Here is an 18,878-nt window from a genome sequence, read left to right as displayed (position 1 = left end):
AAGAACGACTTTGAGTAGTCGTATTCTAGAAGCCCCCCCCCCCCCCTGGAGGGACTCTTTCTCATTGTTGCACCCTTCGAAGATGCGGGAAAACAACGCAGCTCCCCTTTCACATGGCTGTCAGTCTCAACAACTTGGGCATACTATTGCAAGTTGACCTCATTTCAGTTAAGGAATCAAGAGGGGATCGTGGTCAGCCATCTGTCTGGTCTAACCTTTGGCGCTCAACGCTCTTCATGATTACATGGCACGGGGGCAAGGCAATGTCGTAGACGCCACCATGCTCAACGAGGCACTCAGATGGAACAGACGGCCAACCGGATCAAAACCTCGTCTTCAAATATAAGTGACGAGCCGCAGTGTAACCATTAAACCAATCACTCTTGCTGAAATCCATGCAAGTGCGCACCGGCTGTCCTGCAAGAGCGATGCGTCGTTCACTGCGATTTTAACTCCCCCCAAGAGCAGCACACCAAGCATCGCGATACGCACGTGACAGAGACATTATTGATATTTTCCTAGTAGCACAGTAAACCTCGAACCGGCGATTATATGTCATCCTGCGCCTAAGTATACAACATCTGAGTAGCTATCCCGTAACAAAAAGATGCAAAAAAAGGAGTCCTTGCTGGGTATTTTCCCCGATGCGAACCAAAAAAAAAACCCCCCGAACCACGCTATGCAGCCCAAAGACCACCATATCTCTTTCTCTCTCTCTCTTCTCCTTCTCGTTCTTGCCCAAGATTTAGTTGTTCCCTCACGAGCCCCTCGTAATATTCGGCCCCGTACCGATACCCGTCAGCGTCCGCACGAACCAGTGCGCCCAACTCTCCGTCTCAAGCGTCGCCTTCAACTCCTCGGCGCGCTTCTCCACGTCCTCGACTTGTCTCTCAAATAGCCTGACGCCATCCTCGACGTCGTCAACCTTGCTCACGAGCCCGTTGATTTCGTATTCGAGCCGTGCCACAAGTACCTCGACCTCCTTAATGGCCTCGGTGATGTGCGCGCGCTCTTCGGCGATGAGCTCCGTCGAGCTCTGCTTGACGCGGTGATAGGCCTCGCTGAGCTGGTAGTAGAGATTCTGCAAGTCCTCTTGCTCGCGGCCGTAGTGCTCATCCAAGGCGTCTACGGCCTTGACCTTAGATTCCACCCACGGGTTGACCTCACGCTTGATGGTGGCGATGGAATCGTACAAGCTTCGGGCGAACTCAGCCAGACTGGCCTGCTGCTGCAGCGCGTCGGCGGTAGAAAAGTGCTTGTCGTCATACAGTTCGGTGATTTCCTCCCATCTAAGAACCGCTTCTTCGGCATCTCCAAATGACAGTCGCCGGGGCCAGCGGGCTTCGTTCAAGGGATGCTTATACCTGAGTCTGGAGACAGCGACACTATGCCGCCGCTGGAGGAAGCTGACAGCCGTGTTGCCGTTTCGTTCTGCTTCAAAGGGGCCGTGGAGGTCGGCTTCATCAACCACAGACCCCGCTACCGATGTTTGTATCCGATCATGCTCGTCCTTGACCGGGTCATTAGGGGGTGTTGAGAACTTCTCCGGCTCGACATGTGTCGAGCCCGGGTCCGAAGACTCGCGCGTAGGTTTAGCAATCACGGGAACCATTTCAAGCTCCTGTGATGATTCCCTTAAGTCCTGGGCAGCTTCGGCCTCTTTCTTAAAGGCATTCATGTACTCCTCTGGCTTATTCTTCCATGTGAAGGCCCTACCAACCATGACCGGAGACGACAATGTTGCCGAAGACTGCGCCAAAGCCGAGATGCCGGGAGCGCTGTGGTAGCCATTTTCACCGAAATCGTCTCTACTAGGACGACTCGCGTGACCTCTCAGTCCAGTACCGACGACATCTTTGATGCGTCCAAGGCCAGACTTGGCATCGCTGACTCTGCCAGCAACCGATTTGAAGACTGTCTTTCTAAGCGCGTCTTTCTCTCCCGATCCTTCAACCACACTAACAGCTGAGGCAGGCGCTGGAGTTGAGTATACGCCAGGTGACTCTTCCTTTTGTCTCTGAAGTTCCTCTTCCAGCGGCAATGATTGCGTTCGCTTGCTAGATGGCGGTGCAACTTCATCCTTTCCAAAAAGCGGCTGCGCCACGTCTGTTGGTTTCTCCTGTAGTTCCGGTGCTGCTCTCCTGGGCTTCCCGTACCAGAGCCATTTCGCGCGCTCGCCGTACGCCAGGGCAATGAACTTGTCAATGTCTACCGTCTCGATGTCAGCTATGCCGGCCTTGTCTTTTCCGCCAACCATGCCAATTACGAGCTCGCCCCTCTTTCCGCCGATTTCGGCGACGGTGGACTTGACAGCCTTCTGCACACCCCAGCCTTCACCAGCAGCAGCTTTCGCTGTGACGGAATGAAGCTTGAGAATTGTCGGACGATCCAGTCGTCTCGTCCGCTCAAGTTTGTATGCCTTCTGGAAGTACCCAATGCCCCTTTTGGTGCTTTCGATATCAAAAACGTCCTTGGACACGGGCGCACCATAGTAGTGCAGTCGATTCCTGGCGCCCATAAGTAGTCCGAGCAGGGCTGCCGTTGTCGTCGGACCTAGGATACCGTCTGTAGGCTCAACATTGTAGCATTCTGCGCCAATCTCTGTCCACCAGTTTCCGATAGACTCTTCAGTTTTGTCGCAAAGCAGACCATCAATGTACTCCATATCCAGTTTCCCAAACATGAAGAGAGAGACTTGGCACAATTTGACAAGCTCCACCGCCGACTGGGTAAAGGGGACTTTCTCGCTTGTCCTGTACAGCTGGTAGAATTTGGCCTGAGTTGCAGGTGTGGGGTCTGAAAGATTCATGCCAGATCGCCCAGAGCATCCCAGTCGCTTGAGGTTCTCGTTGACGATGAAGGCTTGACGATGGGTGCGAATATCACCCTCGGGTACGGGTATGACTGTCAGAGCTGAGGGGAAGCTGCTGAGGTTCGTGACCATCACGTCGCCCAACGGCGTTTCCTTCGGCCGCGCATGGTACTGGTGGATGGCCTTGAAGTAGAATCGTAGGCGGTCGGACCAGATGCTCTCGTCCGCAGGGACGGCCAGCACCCCAACAACGACCTGGTGCTTCGGGTCTCCCGTGTACGTGACGATGACCAGCGTTGGCGATTTGCGTGAACATGCCCATTGTTCGACCAAGTATAGCTCGTATCCCTGCAAAATTCCTCGTCGCTCGAGGACCGTGACCGCTGGATCGCTCTCAAGGTATCTTTTGCGTGAAGAGACGATTAGCATGGATGACTCGTCACGGAGCCGGGACAGTAGAGCTCACCTAAAGGCTACAGGATCGGCAAATACCCATTTCCTCTTCGTGGTCGGTAAAGGAGAGGGTGTCGCAGGTTCGGTAGAGGCCTCCTTTCGCGCCTCAAGCGGTAAGGGCGTGCCCAGGGGAGAAGGACCATTGGCGCCTCGCTGAGAAGCGACTCTCGCCAGAGTCAGTTCCTCCTCGCGATGCATTCGCGGGTCGTTGACGGGGAAGGGAAAGCGGAATGACATCTCCATTTGCAGGAGTGCGGCGGTGAAACTCGGTGCATCGACGACACTTTTGGAGGCGCCTGCGACTATCTCCAAGACGAAGAAGTCATAGTCGTCGCAATCGCTCGCCTAAAGGGGGGTTTCTGCGCAATCAAAGAAATGTCCAGCAAGTGCTCTGTATGTGACTGGAGGGGCGCGTCTTCGTCGGGTCGCTTCGTTCGTGCTTCGAATGTTCTGCCGCTTCGATCGTTTAGGTTGTGTCTTTCTTTCTGTTCGGAGGGCTGGTCGGCATGTGACGCAATGTCCTACCGTCGCTGTCGTGGCTTGCGTTGGTTGATTGGGCCGGGAGCTGTACGACCAGTACTGAAAGAAGGGTAGCACGAAATCGAGCGGTACTGCGGTAGACGCTAACATTCCCCGTCTCCACGTCTGTAATGACCCAGATCTGCCGAGCCACCGAGCTAACCTCCCCTGCCCCCCCATGCCTTCAGGCCTCCCCTCGCTAAACCATCGCTCAAATTCCCGGGCCGCTGTTTCGCCGGCAGGTCGATCCAGTGCTACCATGACTGCACTGTTACACTGGCAGCGGCCTGGCAGGCACAGCACACTGGAATGGAGGTTTCTAGGTACCACAAGGCGCGCGGGTGCCCGCCTGACGCTTTATCAGTGAGCCCGCCAGCCGAGGAAGCTTCCACTATCGGTGACGGACCGATCAGTCTGTGCCTACCTCAACCTCATCTTTCAAACCCCAAAGCAGGAGCATCGGACCACCAAACCAGCGCCGCGACTCCTCCCGACAAACAGTAAGAGCAGTCCTCCCATAACCAAGCTGAGCTTTCATGGGGAGCCCGTAGCCATGATCTTCCCGTCATAATCTCCCGAATCTCGAGCTACACGCAAGCAAACATACTATACATACACTCACTTATCACGACATACGGATAAACCCTCCCCTCCTCTCCTCCCCATTCCCGCCACCACCATGGCAGAACAAAACCCCATGGTCACCCTCCAGGCGGAGCTCTCGCGCTTCCGCAGAGCGACACTCAACTCAGCCGTCAAAGACTCCGACAAGCTCCTCGACCTACTCATTCAGGCGAGGGAGCAAGTTGCGAATGGTATGTCACTTGCCCCGCTTCACGATGCCGTCACAGGTCGTGTGCTCACAGTGATATCGCACCTCAGATCCGCACCGCGCAGGCTTGACCATGGCCAAGCTACAAAACCCCGTCACCGCGGGGTTTGACGCAATAAATAACGACTTGAAAGAGGTCTCAAAAGCCCAAAAGACGTTTGGCAAGGCCCTTGATAAGGTATGTGTTTAAAGAACTACCCTCTGTTTATAAACGAACCTCAACTTACACCCGCTTCTTTAGTCTTTTCCCCTTCGACCACTCTCGACAGACTACGATGCCATGGCTGCGTACCCTTCTTTAATCAACCGCGCCGTAGCGATGCACATGCTCCGCGAGGGCCAATTCAGCGTGGCCTCGACTTTCCTCCGCGAAGCCCACGAGCGACCTCCGCCACTTTCCGCCAACAACACAGCCCTCGATGCGGACATACACTCTCTTCAGTCTCAGGAGCTGCAGGACAAGTTTGCGAGCATGTACAAGATCCTCAACGAGCTCAAGAACAGGAACCTCGTTCCAGCTATAGAGTGGGCGCGGGGCAACAGCGACGAGCTCGAAGCCCGCGGTTCAAACCTCGAATTCGAACTCAGCAAACTTCAGTTCGTCTGGCTCTTCAAGGGCCCCGAAGTGAACGGCCTTCCAGATGACGAGCGCAACGGCCGGATAGGTGCCCTCGCCTACGCACAAAGACACTTTGGCCGCTTCCAGACTCGCCATATCAAGGAGATCCAGCAGCTGTCTTGCGCCATGGTCTACGCATCCAACATCGGTCAGTCGCCATATGCCAACATCTTCGAGACATCTGCCGCTTTTGACGATGTCGCCCTATCCTTCACGCGCGAGTTCTGCTCTCTTCTGGGCCTCTCCGCCGAATCACCGCTCTATGTCGCTGCTACGGCCGGCGCGATCGCTTTGCCCCAGCTCATCAAGTACACAACATACGTAAAAGCTAAGCGCACTGAATGGACGACGGAAAGCGAACTTGCATTCGAAACGCCGCTACCTCGCAGCATGATCTACCACCCTATTTTCGTCTGCCCCGTGAGCAAAGAGCAAACAACAGAGCAGAACCCGCCAATGATGCTGCCCTGCGGTCACGTCATCTGCAAAGAGTCACTCCAGCGCCTGACTAAGGGCTCCCGCTTCAAGTGTCCATACTGCCCCAACGAGGGACATATCAAAGATGCTCGGGAAATTAAGCTGTAGGATGAATTAGGCTTCGAGCTGCAGGATAGATGTGAACATTACAAGCGTCTCATTGAGGACCTGGTCATCTCATGGCGGAAGACTCTCAATACGCCACGGCCTGCGTTAACACTTGCCTGTTAAGTGAGACGTCGAGGCCTGGGACCGGGGCAACAGGCGTTGTGGGACAGGATTCGATGGGTAAAGCACTTCTCAATCACGGCGGGGCAGGTCATTTCTTTTTTTTTTGGGTGGCGTTGATAGGTTTCGGATGCAATCTTGTTTGGTACAGCGATCCGGGTTATTGTTTGAGCAGGTAGGACAGAGCGAGCGCAAATACAAGCGCATGTCAAGTACGTGATTAGTTTCTGCGTCAGTGGTGATTGGTTTGCATCGCAAGTTTCATAGTCGAGGCCGGTGGTGACCGGGCCGGGATCGGCCTGGTGAAGTTGGGAAAGGTTGAAGTGAGGAGCCGGCCGGAGCGGAAAGACGGGAGTGGCATCGGGACGCCCAGGATGGCAGCGAACTTCTAGTGATATTGTTCCATTTTTCAGTACATGCAGAATTGTCGAGAAAGAAGTCGGGCAGGCTTGAATGGGACAGTAGCTTTTGTCATGGTATTTGAATTACCTCATGCTAACGCTAAGTTACACTAAGGAAAGGTATTTTATTGCATCTCGCTGCCCGGTGGCCCCAAGGCGACGTAGAAACGTATAGGAAGTCAAAGCCTTACAGCTACTCCCGGAACCATCGTGATATCCCCAGACGGGATTTCGCCGCCTGTGCGACTTTACGTAGAAACAGATCCATAACTCCGCCATGTAGGGCCAGTCTTCTTCATCCTCGCTAGGTGGAGAGAGATCAAGCATCGTCAACGCCATACAGTGTGTATCACACGAGAAAGTCAAGAAAAAGTGAAGAAAAAATAAACAGCCGATGATGGGGAATCTCAATCAGTCCGACACGCGCCCGGCCCCGCGTGTCCACCGTTCCGTCCACCTACGATCCCGTAGTTGGTTTTTGTTGGGATAAGAAAGGTGGCGTTGTTTCGTAAGTCATTTCTTTGTACAATCGAGCGGTATCTCTTTGATCGTGCATTGCCTCGTCGGGTCAAGCCAGCTCCACCCCTTCTTTAATCAATCGTCATTCTGCTCGCAATTTGTGGCTTGACATCCTGCAGGTTGATCGAGTTGAGGTCCTGGCTCTTCTCGAGGTCGCGAGACGGCTTCCGCAGGTGGGTCTTCAGGCCGGCTCCAAAGTTGCGCATGCAGACGACGCAGTTGGCAATGGTGCAGATGATGAGGAGGATAGTGATGACGGTGAAGGCAGTGAGCGATTTCCGCACCGGCATGTACTGCTCAGCCGTGTGTGGCTGGTAGATACGGACGAGCTTGAAAATGAAGTAGCTCAAGCCGCCAAAGTAGAGGACGAGAACAGTCGCCATGCCGACCTTATTCTCGATTCTGGTGAACCATGCGGCCAGAAGTAAGATGGCGATGGTAATCGGAATCGCAGCAATGGTCAATCCAAATTCGGCGTCGGTACGGGCGTTGACAATAACCAAGAACTGAACCGTGAAACCGAGGAAAAAGAAGAAATCGAACTTCAGGAGTGCGATATAAATCTGTATCTCATGTCAGCTATGTCGGAGCCACGATCAGGGGGTCCAGAGATACGTACCTGGTAGTGGAGGAAACGCTTCTTCATTCTGTAGTCGGCTCCTATAGTCTTCAGAATGTCCCAAGCGAAGACTTGATAGAGCTTCCAGGCAGTCAAGGCCATGGTGATGGTTCCCAAAGCCAGGACGCAGGGGCTTGCAACCAGGTAAGGCTTGACATCGGCCCACATGTCGTCGGTCGGGTCCCTGAGGGCTTTGTTGTCCTTCAGCTGCTGTACAGCCTCCTCAATCTGTTCGACCTGAATGGCAGTGTAGACCATTAAAGCGAGGTTGGCGATGCACACTCCGATAACCTGAATGGTGTTCTTTGCCCGGAGCGCATCCCAGACGATAACCAATTCGTACAAGAATCCAAAGATGAAGAGCGTCAGGAATGTCGGGATTGTCCGCCTCGGTGAGTCGGTCGCATCCGTGGTATCTGTATTTTGGTGAGGGTCCTGGTCGGTCAAACCAGTCTGGAATTTCCAGAAGACGTAACTGTGCGGCGGTTAGCATCGATCAATTCCGAAGCGACGATGGATTGTCAGCTTACCACTCAAAGCCCAAGCAAAGCAAAGCCTGGACGAGGGTAATGAGGAAGAAGATTCTGGGCCATTTGGCACCCAAGAAGCCGAAGCCGAGGGGGCCACTGGCACCACTGCTGGGACGCGAACCGTTCATTGTGGATGGAGCGAGACCTTCGCGAAAAGCGTAGCCTTGGTTGTTTGATGTTTGCGGGGGGTTGTATTGCTGCTGGTATTGTTGCTGATACTGTTGAGCGTACTGGCGAGCGGCGAGTTCTTGGTCAAAGCCGGCAAAGTTCGGGTCACCGCCGAGCAAAGAACGGCGGGAGTCTAGCCTTGTAGCCAGATCGACGGTGTTGGCGACTCCCCGGAAGGAGTCGAGATGAGATGATGCTTAAAAGTGGTGGGAAAGCGTCGGATGAGAAGGGAGGCTGGGTTGGTGCGTGTTTGCGTGCCGGAAGGTACTGGATGTCGTATGTCGGGTTTGGCGATTGGTGTGTGAGATGGCACACAGGCAGGCGTCAGCGGCGGTAGAGGGACGGTCGGATCGAATGAAAGTCCTTCTTTTGGGGGGACCGCCGGAGTAAGAGAATCAGAGTGGTCTCGTCTCAATCGTGTGGTCAAGGGATACCGTAGTGTCGAAAGCGAGTGGAGAGCGAGGGAGGGCCCCGTCGACGGGAAATTCGAAAGGTAATCAGGCGCGAACAATCAAAGGAGGAAAGCAAAGGAAAGGGAGAGGAAAGTGACGGGATTAAGTTTTGAATTTCCCTGAACGACGGTAAGGGTTTTTTGGGGTTTTTGGGTTTTGGTTGACAGCAAGGGGCAAAGCTGTTGGAGAAGGAGAGAATGCGAAGATGTTGTTGGTGCGAAGCTGAAACGGGATGAGGAGTTTGATCTGTTCAAAGACGGACAGGGCTCTTGTCCTTTTTTTCCCCTTCTCCTGCTTCTTCGCTGTCTCCGGGTTTGACAGGCGCAATACGTAGGTAGTAACCGTAGGTAGGGACCTGGCAGGAGGGGGGGGGGGGGGGCGAAGGCAGCAGGTACAGGTACCTTTTTGTGCAGCAAGAGACAGCCGAGAGTCTATGTACCTATCCTATCCGAAAGGTAGGACGGAACACCACGGGCTTGGGGTTTTGGGGGGGGCAGTGGTTTGTGAACCGGGGGTGTGCCAGGTGGAAAGCAAGGTGCAGGTGCAGGAGCCACTGGAGGGTGAGCTGGGAAGGAGGAGGGGGGTGGAGTCCCAAGAGACGCTAAGCAGTGGACCAAGGACGAAGGACCCAAAAGGACCAGAAGGGGAGGGGGAGGCACGGGGGAGGGAAAGATGGACCTGAGCAGGGAAAGGTCGTGGGCGGCGGACGACGGAAGACGGGAAGCAATGACAACCTTGGCAACTTTTCGGGAAAGACGCAAGAGTTCCAGTCAATGGTTCGAGTGAGTTTTGATGACCGAGTGAATAAGGTAAAAGAGCGGCAATGTCAGGCGTGGACTGACGGAGGTTGTTGTAGATGTGGATGTGAGTTTTGGTGTAAGTGGTGGTGGTGGTGTTGTTGTTGTCGTCAATGTACCTTTCCGTATAAATTCCAGGCCCAGAAAGAATGAGGGGCGAAGATTGCTTTGGCGGCTCTTTCTAAAAAGTCAGATGCCGGATGTCTGTTCCAATTACTGCGTGCGTTGTAGCGCAGATGCGCGGTGAGGTAAGACGGTTCTTCCTTTAGCGTAGGAGGGCCGGGTCGGGGGCTTTCCAAGAAGTCTGTGGGGGATTCGATTCGTCCAAGTGGGCGATCAACTGCTGGTGATGGATTGTGGGTGGTCGAGTAAATGGGTGGATGGATTCAACTCTGGCTCCTTCAACAGCAGTGATGAGGTGGTGAGGTGAGACTCGAAAAGGTGAGCGTGAGGTGTTGTCTTGGAGTGAGAGGCGTGCGGCGTGCGCAGGTAGGCTGCAAGTAAGGCGGGTGGGTCGCCGGTGCGGTCTGGTCTGGCCGATAATGGATCGATCAGACACGGACTGAGTGGTTTGCCTAGGAAGATTTTCTTGGTATTACGGAGTTTGTACTATGTTGCGTGGTTGCAGGACTCGGCTGTTTCCTTTTCTCGTATTAGTGCTTTCTGACGGTCGACCGGTCGACAGTGCTGCTCCGTATACTGAGGTGTATAACTGAGTATCGTTCAGCAATTAGCGTTTTGGTGTTGGACGATTCAAGAGTTGAAGACGAGGCAAAGATCCAAACCGAGAACGAAGGACGGGCATGTGAAGGATTCATAAAGTAGGAATATGACAGCAGCAAGAGGCCTCATCCTCATACATGACCCTAGGACCTAGGTGCATCTCTTCCATCGATTAATCCAATGTCGGTCCAAAAAGCCAGTGCCCTCATTCAATCTCTCCGAACTTTTGCTAGTAACTGTACACTACGGATACCCGTCCACACCTCAGTAGAGAAACTCCAAGGTTGCCAGGCTTTCCCCCCGATCCAATGCCACCTCGACCAAGGAGAGAGGCTGGTTTTTTCCAGGGACAGTAGGGCTGTGCAGAGAACCCGGGCTCCAGGTTGCAGCGGGCTGCGCCAGGAATAGGACCTGCCCGTGGAGATGGTGCGCCCAGCGGCCCAGGGGGGTGGTGGGTCACTAGGTACGCACTACTTCGTACGTAATCACTGGCAGTCTGGCACAGCTGGGTATCGACCGTATCGTGGACCGTCCACTTCTGTTAGTGCAGGACCGAGGATACACTGCACACAACATTGGATGACGGGCCGGGTGGCTGCCTCTTTCTCATGACCGTGCTAACATTCGACGACCGTGAGATACTTCCATTTGCTGTGGTGGGCCGCTTGCTGCAGACCTGCAAGTCAACCCTTTCTCGAAAAAACGCGCGACCCCGCTGCTTCTTCCCCGTTCTCCCCTTAACATGCACGACTTTATTGACAGCCAGCAACGGTCACACTACTCCGTACTGATACCGTTCACTGACAACGAAGTACTCCGTAGATATCGACCCGGAAATCTTCCGGGTACTCCGTAGGAGTAGCACTATTGTTGACATCTATGACCATCGTGATGGAGACGTGTTGGTTGGACAGATCGGAAAGATGAGATGAGGCCTGCTCACAGCCACGTTCTCGCCAACCTTTTTTTTTTCCTTGTTCTACTTCTACGGATAGTCCTTAACGCAAGACTGATCAACACTGGTCCTACCGTCCTAGATCATTCCCGGCCTCGAGACTGCCCAGCCGGTCCACGCCGTGGCTTCCCTCAGGCGGGTGATAGGCTCATCTGCGCACCGTCCCAGACGCCAGGCGCGCTTCCCTTCCTTAGTCGCAACCTTACCTAAGCTTAGGTGCTGATTTCCCGGCGTTCCGTTGTCAAAGGACTGAAGGGAAAGAGGCTTACCGCTCATGCCAGCTTTGCGACCAAAATAACATCACACATGTCCATCGTGCATACATATGGCTGGCTTGGCTTTCTCTATTCTATGACCATCACATTGTTTTGTTTTGCTTCTCTTTACTTTGCTTTCATCTCACTCCGATTCCTGGTCCGTATCCCGAACCAACCATCAAAGCTTACGGCATCTTCCGCTATGGATTCCCCGTTACGGAGTTTCAAAAAGTAATAATTCTCTGCAAAGCACTAAATAAGCGAAGGCAGAATACGCGTCTCTTTTGCTCTCGCTACAGATACCTCTTCACAGGTACGGATACCAACATGAATTTGCAATCTCAGTGCGGCTAATCTTGTCTTTCGATTTGGACGAGGCCTCCCCAAGGAACAGATAGGCATACTTCTACGGATATTCTATTTGTATGTATCCGCTTCCCTTATTCCCGGGGTCACCAGAGTCTTCAAGATTCAAGGCGTGCTACGTCAGTTCAACCCAATTCAAAGACCGTCATCTCCACGACCCGTCCGCCATGCCACCGTTGCACTCCCGCACTCGCTACGGAGTACATCCCTCCCACCCTCATCAATGCCGCCCACGCCCACGCCCACACTCATCTCTGGACCCACGGCCTCCGATCCCAGAACTCCAATGGAACCCGTCCGTGAGCGCCGCCCTGAGAAATGTGCCATGATTACCTACGCACCCGCGCAGAGGCTAGAGGATGACGATCGGCCTTGTGCAGAACTGATAGTAATGCAGTGACGACAGTCGCCAAACACAAGGGAAGCCGCTAAGCCACGCCGGGAACTCTATCGCGACACCACGGTTTGAGGCTCAGTCAACTGAACCACCATCGCGAAGACATTCTCTCACACTCACATTGATACGCACAAACTTTCTCCAGACCCAAGTGAGAACGGGAATTTTGTCAACGTCTCGTCCGCTCAACCCTTCCTTGCCTTACGACCCCCATGTGCCTCTTACCTTTGCTGACGTCCTCCCGTCAATGCGTACGAAACAAGCTCCATGCTGGCTGAGCCGCGCAGCACACACACTGCCAGGCCTGCCAACTCTCTCGTCTTCATCCGAATTATTGAAACAGCATCCCTCTCCCCTTTTCCCTTCAAAAACCCTGAGTTTGCTCAACTTTTCCAAGGGCGGGACAGCACGGCCAAGCCTTGGCTTGGTCATTCCCGTCGGTGCCCGTCCATCGCCTGTTCGTCAACTCACCCTGTCGCAGATCTAAACGAGTCAACAGAGTCCCAAGTTCTCGGGTGTGAGTTACTCGACAGAGTGAGGATTTACATCACTCTCCATGCCAGCGGGTGGTGGTGCTCGCGGTAGATCAACCGGCATTGCTTCCCCGGCCACCATCTTTACCGCAGCCGCGGTCTTTCTCGTTGAGAGCAATTTGCATTCCAACAAGGACCTATTCTATTTTCTGCGTCTTTCTTCTGCAAGGAGAAAATCAGACTCCAAAAGTCTAGACCTGACTGCCTTTTCAAAAGACTTTGTTGATTGGTTTGGGGGCGGGAAAGGCCCAGTTGATAATCTCGCCTACTGGATTCCTCCGACGAACGTTTGCGGGACGGGGGAATCTCGTTCATTTTCTCAATTCTATGTTTAACACATCCCGGAAAGAGCCCCGTTTCTTCGGTTTTCGTATACATTACGAAAGGAGTCCTTCATTTTGTTATGTTCAACACCCCCTGGTTTCTGGGGTAACATGGAAAGGCGGTCGACAACTTGGCACGTTGACGCACTTCACAGCAATCCATTGCCCACTGCCCAAAAGTCGTTGTGAATCCCTGGCGGCTGAGAGTCATGTACGACGACAAACCCTCGACTTGGCTACCGCGGCGTCCGTCAGACACCTTGGTACCAGAGAAGGGCTCTTGCGTCGCTGCAGTGAAGCGCGTGCCCCTGGCTGAGCACAGATTGTCTTCTGTGGACACACTAATCTTCCCAAATTCTTCGGATGATTTATTTAGCTTTCCCGAGGTCATCGCTGCCGACCAACTTGGCCGATATTACTCTATCTATTTCACGCTGATTAATTGAAGTCTATCAACTGGGGCTTGACGAACGACACACTGAGCACGTAACTACATATTCCCGGCTTATTCGAGGCACGGCAGCAACCGACAACGACTCGTGCCGGCTGCCTCTTAGCTCTAGCTCTTCTCGGGGTTTCCCCAAACGAGGCTGTCTAAATGGCGTTCTGTCCACCACTCTCCAGACTCTATCCGTACCCTCGTCATCGGAACTTGGGCCGCCGGTCACGAAGACTGAAGACCATCGCGGTATCACGTGGGACCGGCGGGCAATCCGAGATCTGGCGGGCTATCTTCTTCTTGAATCCACTTCCTAAACCCCAGTACGAAAGCCCACGTGCGAAAGATAGTCCGCGCAGAAACTACTAACGGATACCACTCAAACGCAAGATGTTCTGAAACTACGGATACCTTACCTTACGGCCCCCTCGGAGGTGTCCCTTAAGGGCCGAGCATATACCGAACTTGGCTCCTCGGCGCCGAGCTCCTCTGGTATTCCTCGTGAGTTCCCACATAGGTTAGTAATACAGAGTACGGAGTAAGGCAAGGCAGACTTCCCTTTAATCCTGAGAAGGACTTGAGAAAGTTGTGGGATACACGACAAAAGAAAAAAAAAACAAGGCCGAATCCCGGGACCCGATGGTCATTCGGCTCCGAATTGCCGGCGACAACGACGACGGCCACGCGTTTTGGGACGTTTTTCTCTCGACTAAATAGTAAAAGGGAGTCTTTTGTCGCCTGTTATGGCAGGGAAGGGTTGACTAAGATGCTTCAAGAATGGCTCCAACCACCTGGTGACATGTTGGCTGCGATTCGCATGAAAGGGATGGAGGCGGGACCCGCGGGTTTTGTTTGATTGCCCTCTGGTACTCCGTGACGCGTTGGCACTTGTGATGTTTTCTCTTGCCAGATTTGCCGTTGTGGCCTATCAAATCGCTCTGGGTACGGGTACTCTTATTTTCTAACGGTTCCTAGGTTTTAGTGGCATTTTTTGCTGGATGTTTGTCACCTTGGCTTCGATACACATCATCCACTCGGTAACTACGTTGGGGGTACTGGAGAGAGGCTCACCCATGATCAATACCTATCCTCGCAACGCCAATTGCAGCTTTGAGTGCTTGTAGTTGCATAATAGGTGACTCCCAATGTCCCTTATGGTATCATCACATGCAACATTGACGCAGTTCATGATGGCTTTCCTGGACCGGAAATCATGTACCGCCGGATGGCAGTGACGTCCTGGACAAGTCATTCTATCTGTCAATTCAACTAGAATTAAGAAGGCAGGTTGGCGTCTGTCAAGATAACCAAAAGCCAATACTCAGAATAGAATAGACAAGGAGATCTCATTTGTGTATGCACTCTGAGCAACAAAAGGCAAAAGCCTGGACGGATAGGCAGAGCAGCTGCCCTCACTGTAGTCGTGACGGTGGCATCGGATCTTGGTCGAAAGACGTAATGAAACAACACCCTATAACGTTCTTCCACTGATCTCCAATTTCCCAGCTGCATCGGATATGTTTTTCAAGACCATCACCACGGAGGGCATGCGTGCGTGGCGCAAACTGACCACTAAAGATCCAGGATATGAGCAATGGACGCTGAGTTTGCTTGATGGCCAACTCCTCCGTAGCTGCCCTAAACAGACAGATCTTCATAGTATGGATGGCTTCTATGTCGCGGGAAACCCTGTGAATCAAAATTCGGCCGTCCAATTCTGGGTTGCCCATGTGAAGCCTGAAGTTGTGAGGGTGGTTCTTCTCATTGATAGGACTTGCTTCTAGTCCCCCTTTGTATTATACACGAAGCTCCCGATTACGGGTTCTGCTTCAGAAGTACATTCGGATACGTCGCGTTTCCCAAGCTCTGTGCAAGGTTGCGACGCGACGCCCCTCCACATCCCCCATCTCGTCCCGAGATCCTGTTGCGTCATGGCATATGCTACACAGAGCAAAGGCAGCCTCGCGAGGCGCGACCTCGCTCCGTCGATGCTCTGTCTCCCTCCCTCGTTCTATCGTAATTCTAGCCACGACCCTGTTCCAAGGCTCATCAGGCTCTTCTTCCCTTCTTCGGAGTCCCCCCTTCCATCGACAAACTTAGAACATGCCGCCGCCCATACCGCCGCCGCCGCCTCTCTTCTGGCTCTCGCTCTGCATCACCTCGGACGCCTTCATGTGCGCCTCAAAGAACTTGGCGGCGCAGCGGTCCAGGCAGACGGACTCGCCCTTGTTGAGGTCGCCCTCGCGGTAGTCGGGGAGGCACTTGGTTTGGCAGATCTTGGTCAGGCTAGGGACGCGCATGTTAGTTACAGCTGTCTCAATGATAGTACGCCCTCTTCCTCAAGAGTCATCCTCCCATCTGCCAGCTTCATTACGAGATTCGGAGGTGCGTATGCTCTCTCGGGAGGGGGGTTCCAGAGAATGGAGGTTGTTGATGGTGACGTACCGGTTGTGCATATCAGCCAACAGACGCATCTCCTGCTCAGCCATGGCGATCTTCTCGTCCGAAGACAGCTTGGGGCGGCCCATTCCGAAGAAAGACATGTTGGCGGTTTGTGGGGTTTGGTTTTCTAGAGAAAATCTGACAGAGTGAAGTGATGATGGTTCGGTAGCGAGGTTCGTGGGATGCGACAGAAACGATTATTGATTTGCGGATAGCTCGTTTGTCTGACGTCGCAGAGTCGAGATTTTACGAAGAGCTCCTTGGCCTTATCTTATCGCGCGTCAGCTATGCGCGCCTGGGGCAGTTCAGCTCGTCTCGTCCAAGGCAAGGTAAGCCAGGAGTCGGCCCCGCTTTGGAGCTCAGCCGCCCAATCGTCGCTGCTCCGTTGGGAACTCTTTTCCCGGGCCGGCTTGTTCCGCTCATCTTTATCGATAACGTCAAGGACCCGTTTCTGGCCACGATAAAAACGCGCCGTCGCAAAATTTCTGTGCAAAGTGACCCTGACACTATTTTCTGGCTACACCAAGAAGAGCCAGAATCTTCTTGGGCAACTATGGTGGTAAGTCTTGAGCTCCGCTCTCCCATTTCTTTCTCTCTATCCTCCTTCATATGATGATTGCAAGCAATTCAGAACCGCTGCGACTTACACAGCTCTTTTGTTGTGGTTGATTTAAACCGCCTATTATCTGACATCCTATTCTTTGCCCTGTTTCCAATCTCATTAGCACATTGATCATTGAAGAACAACGAAGCTAACAGGAAACAATCAGACGCGATGACTTTAATTCAGAGCCTACGGCTTTTGCGGCCGGCAACACGCACACCACATGTTGCCAGACTGGCTCAGTCCTTCCACGTCGGTCGACCAAGTGGCGCCAGCGTTCAGGATGGGTCCGGAGGGAAGAGGCAGAAGAAGGATAGGGTAGTCAAGGGCGCAGAGCAGCATCAGCAGGACACGTCAGCGCAGAGTGAGGCGGTTAGGATATCAGAGTTCAAAAAGATGCGCCTCCAGGCGCTGGAGGAGGTGCGCGAAAAGGGCGTGATTAAGGAGACGCACCCGCGGCTGGTCCATCGCAAGAAGCCCATGTCTGTCCCTGCCTTTAGGAAGGTGTGGGAGAAGAAGGAGGAGTTGAATGACCCCAGCAACGCCGAGGTCGTCACCCTGTATGGTACGCAGAATGAAATACAAGTCGTCGTTCCACAAGAGCAGCAGCAAAAGCCGCAGCAGCTTGTGGCCGGCGGCGGCATCCCTAACCACCATCGGCCTTTCGCTGACAGGCCACAGGCCGAGTCCAATCCGTTCGCCTCCACGGGAACAAGCTCGTCTTCGTCACCATTGTCAATGAGTTCGAAAAGATCCAGGGCATGATCAACTATCGCAACCTAGGCGCCCACTCGCCTGACATGAACATTGATACGTTTAAGCTCTTTGCCCGGCTGATTGAGAAGGGCGATCACATCTGTAAGCCCACTTGCTACTGCCCTACGTCAGCTTGGTGACATGATGCTAAGACTACAATTGAAGCCATCACCGGCAAGCCCACGCGCACAAGCACCGGCGAGCTCACGCTCCAGGCCGTCGTCCTCCCGGAGCTGCTCTCCCCCGCGATGGAGCAGATCCCCCAGACCCTGACGGACCCGGCAACTAAGGCCGCGAAACGTCACGTCGACATGATGGTCAACCCCGAAGTCGCCGACGTCCTGCGCATGCGGTCCCACATCACAAAGTACATGCGCGACTACTTCCATGACAAGTCCTTCCTCGAGTTCCAGACGCCCATCCTCGCCGAGAACGCAGGCGGCGCCGTCGCCCGCTCCTTCACCACCCAGGCCACCGAGTTCCCTTCCAAGGAGCTCTCCCTCCGCATCGCCCCGGAGCTCTGGCTCAAGCGCCTCGTCGTCGGCGGCGTCCACAAGGTGTTTGAGATCGGCCCGGCCTTCCGCAACGAGGGCATCGATGGCACGCACAACCCCGAGTTCACAATGTGCGAGTTCTACAGCGCCTACACCAACCTCCCCGAGCTCATCGACCGCACCGAGGAGCTCCTCTCCGGCCTGGCGCACCACTGCCGGGAACTCATCGACACAAAACTGACCTCCCTCCAACCCGTCGACCTCTCCAGGTTCGTCCGCCCCTTCCGCCAGCTCGAGTTCATCCCGGCCCTCGAGGAGGCTATCGGCTTCCGCTTCCCCAAGTTGACCGGCAAGGACGCCTACTCGGAGCTCGTCGCCGTGCTGGCCCTCAGCAAGATCGAGGTACCCGGCGGCGTTCCGCCCACCATGCCGAAACTCCTCGACCGCCTGGCCGCCGTCTACCTCGAGCCCAAGTCCTTTGAGGGCCCCTTATTCATCACGCACCACCCGACCTGCATGTCCCCGCTCGCAAAGAGCTTCGTCTGCCCCAAGACGATGCAGCTCGTGTCGGCGCGGACGGAGCTGTTCGTCAATGGCCGCGAGCTGGCCAACATGTACGAGGAGGAGAACGACCCGGCCGCGCAGGCGCGCAAGCTCGCGGAGCACCGCTTTTTCGGTACCGGTAAGGATGCTGCGCCGCTCGAGGCGGATGATCCGCACCCGCTGAGGGACGCGCCGCTCGACAAGAGCTATATCCGGGCGCTCGAGGCCGGGTTGCCGCCTACGGGTGGCTGGGGTTGTGGTGTTGAGAGGCTTGTGATGTTGTTCTCTGGCGCCAGCCGGATCAGCGATTGTTTGAGCTTTGGCACGTTGAGGAATGTGGTTGGGTTGTCGACGGAGGGGCCGCAGAACCAGACGGAGGAGTCATCTTCTAGCCAGGCGGAAGAAATTGTTTCTGACCAGTCGAAGGAGTCTGCTTCTTGAGCAGCATGTTTGTTTTTCTCGGTCAAAACCGTTGTTTACATTGGCCTTGTAATGTTAGATGGAGTTGGGACGCATGGGCAGCGTGTAATATTCTTTGTACAACATCAGAGACTCATAGATATATCACATTGTAGAACAAGACACGGTTCGACAACATGCAGAGCATCGAGAGCTGCATT

At 54.1% G+C, this 18,878-nt stretch overlaps 5 protein-coding genes across 5 annotated transcripts; 2 read left to right on the top strand and 3 right to left on the bottom strand.

Moving 5' to 3' along the window:
* Positions 1–757: 757 nt before the first annotated feature.
* On the bottom strand, positions 758–3,502 carry BDP81DRAFT_329031 (uncharacterized protein; the record flags this gene model as incomplete). Its single annotated transcript, XM_060585276.1, has 2 exons — positions 758–3,215; positions 3,279–3,502. 2 exons carry the CDS (start codon positions 3,500–3,502, stop codon positions 758–760), a joined length of 2,682 nt encoding a protein of 893 aa, XP_060440967.1.
* A 961-nt stretch (positions 3,503–4,463) lies between these two features.
* On the top strand, positions 4,464–5,820 carry BDP81DRAFT_398170 (CTLH/CRA C-terminal to lish motif domain-containing protein; the record flags this gene model as incomplete). Its single annotated transcript, XM_060588415.1, has 3 exons — positions 4,464–4,599; positions 4,667–4,794; positions 4,858–5,820. The coding sequence occupies 3 exons, from the start codon at positions 4,464–4,466 to the stop codon at positions 5,818–5,820; spliced, it is 1,227 nt and encodes a 408-aa protein (XP_060440966.1).
* A 1,111-nt stretch (positions 5,821–6,931) lies between these two features.
* BDP81DRAFT_329166 (uncharacterized protein) lies at positions 6,932–8,137 on the bottom strand (the record flags this gene model as incomplete). Its single annotated transcript, XM_060585286.1, has 3 exons — positions 6,932–7,423; positions 7,480–7,954; positions 8,010–8,137. The coding sequence occupies 3 exons, from the start codon at positions 8,135–8,137 to the stop codon at positions 6,932–6,934; spliced, it is 1,095 nt and encodes a 364-aa protein (XP_060440965.1).
* A 7,378-nt stretch (positions 8,138–15,515) lies between these two features.
* BDP81DRAFT_328937 (Tim10/DDP family zinc finger protein) lies at positions 15,516–15,962 on the bottom strand (the record flags this gene model as incomplete). The annotated part of the gene is made up of 2 exons (XM_060585266.1): positions 15,516–15,705; positions 15,865–15,962. 2 exons carry the CDS (start codon positions 15,960–15,962, stop codon positions 15,516–15,518), a joined length of 288 nt encoding a protein of 95 aa, XP_060440964.1.
* A 451-nt stretch (positions 15,963–16,413) lies between these two features.
* BDP81DRAFT_436853 (lysyl-tRNA synthetase) lies at positions 16,414–18,855 on the top strand. Its single transcript, XM_060591174.1, has 3 exons — positions 16,414–17,030; positions 17,147–17,323; positions 17,387–18,855. Exons 1-3 carry the CDS (start codon positions 16,637–16,639, stop codon positions 18,697–18,699), a joined length of 1,884 nt encoding a protein of 627 aa, XP_060440963.1. The 5' UTR covers positions 16,414–16,636; the 3' UTR covers positions 18,700–18,855.
* Positions 18,856–18,878: the final 23 nt, after the last annotated feature.

The sequence above is a fragment of the Colletotrichum phormii genome, assembly GCF_030913505.1.
Source record: "Colletotrichum phormii strain CBS 102054 chromosome Unknown BDP81scaffold_22, whole genome shotgun sequence".
Classification (NCBI taxonomy): Eukaryota; Fungi; Ascomycota; class Sordariomycetes; order Glomerellales; family Glomerellaceae; genus Colletotrichum; species Colletotrichum phormii.
Note: the sequence above shows the minus strand (reverse complement) of the source record. Positions and strands in the feature narration are given on the sequence as shown.

Coding starts and splice junctions, on each gene's coding strand:
- BDP81DRAFT_436853 (XM_060591174.1), top strand. CDS start 16,637: ATGACTTTAATTCAGAGCCTACGGCTTTTGCGGCCGGCAACACGCACA. Junction 17,031..17,146: donor CGAGGTCGTCACCCTGTATG/GTACGCAGAATG, acceptor GACAGGCCACAG/GCCGAGTCCAATCCGTTCGC. Junction 17,324..17,386: donor TGAGAAGGGCGATCACATCT/GTAAGCCCACTT, acceptor CTACAATTGAAG/CCATCACCGGCAAGCCCACG.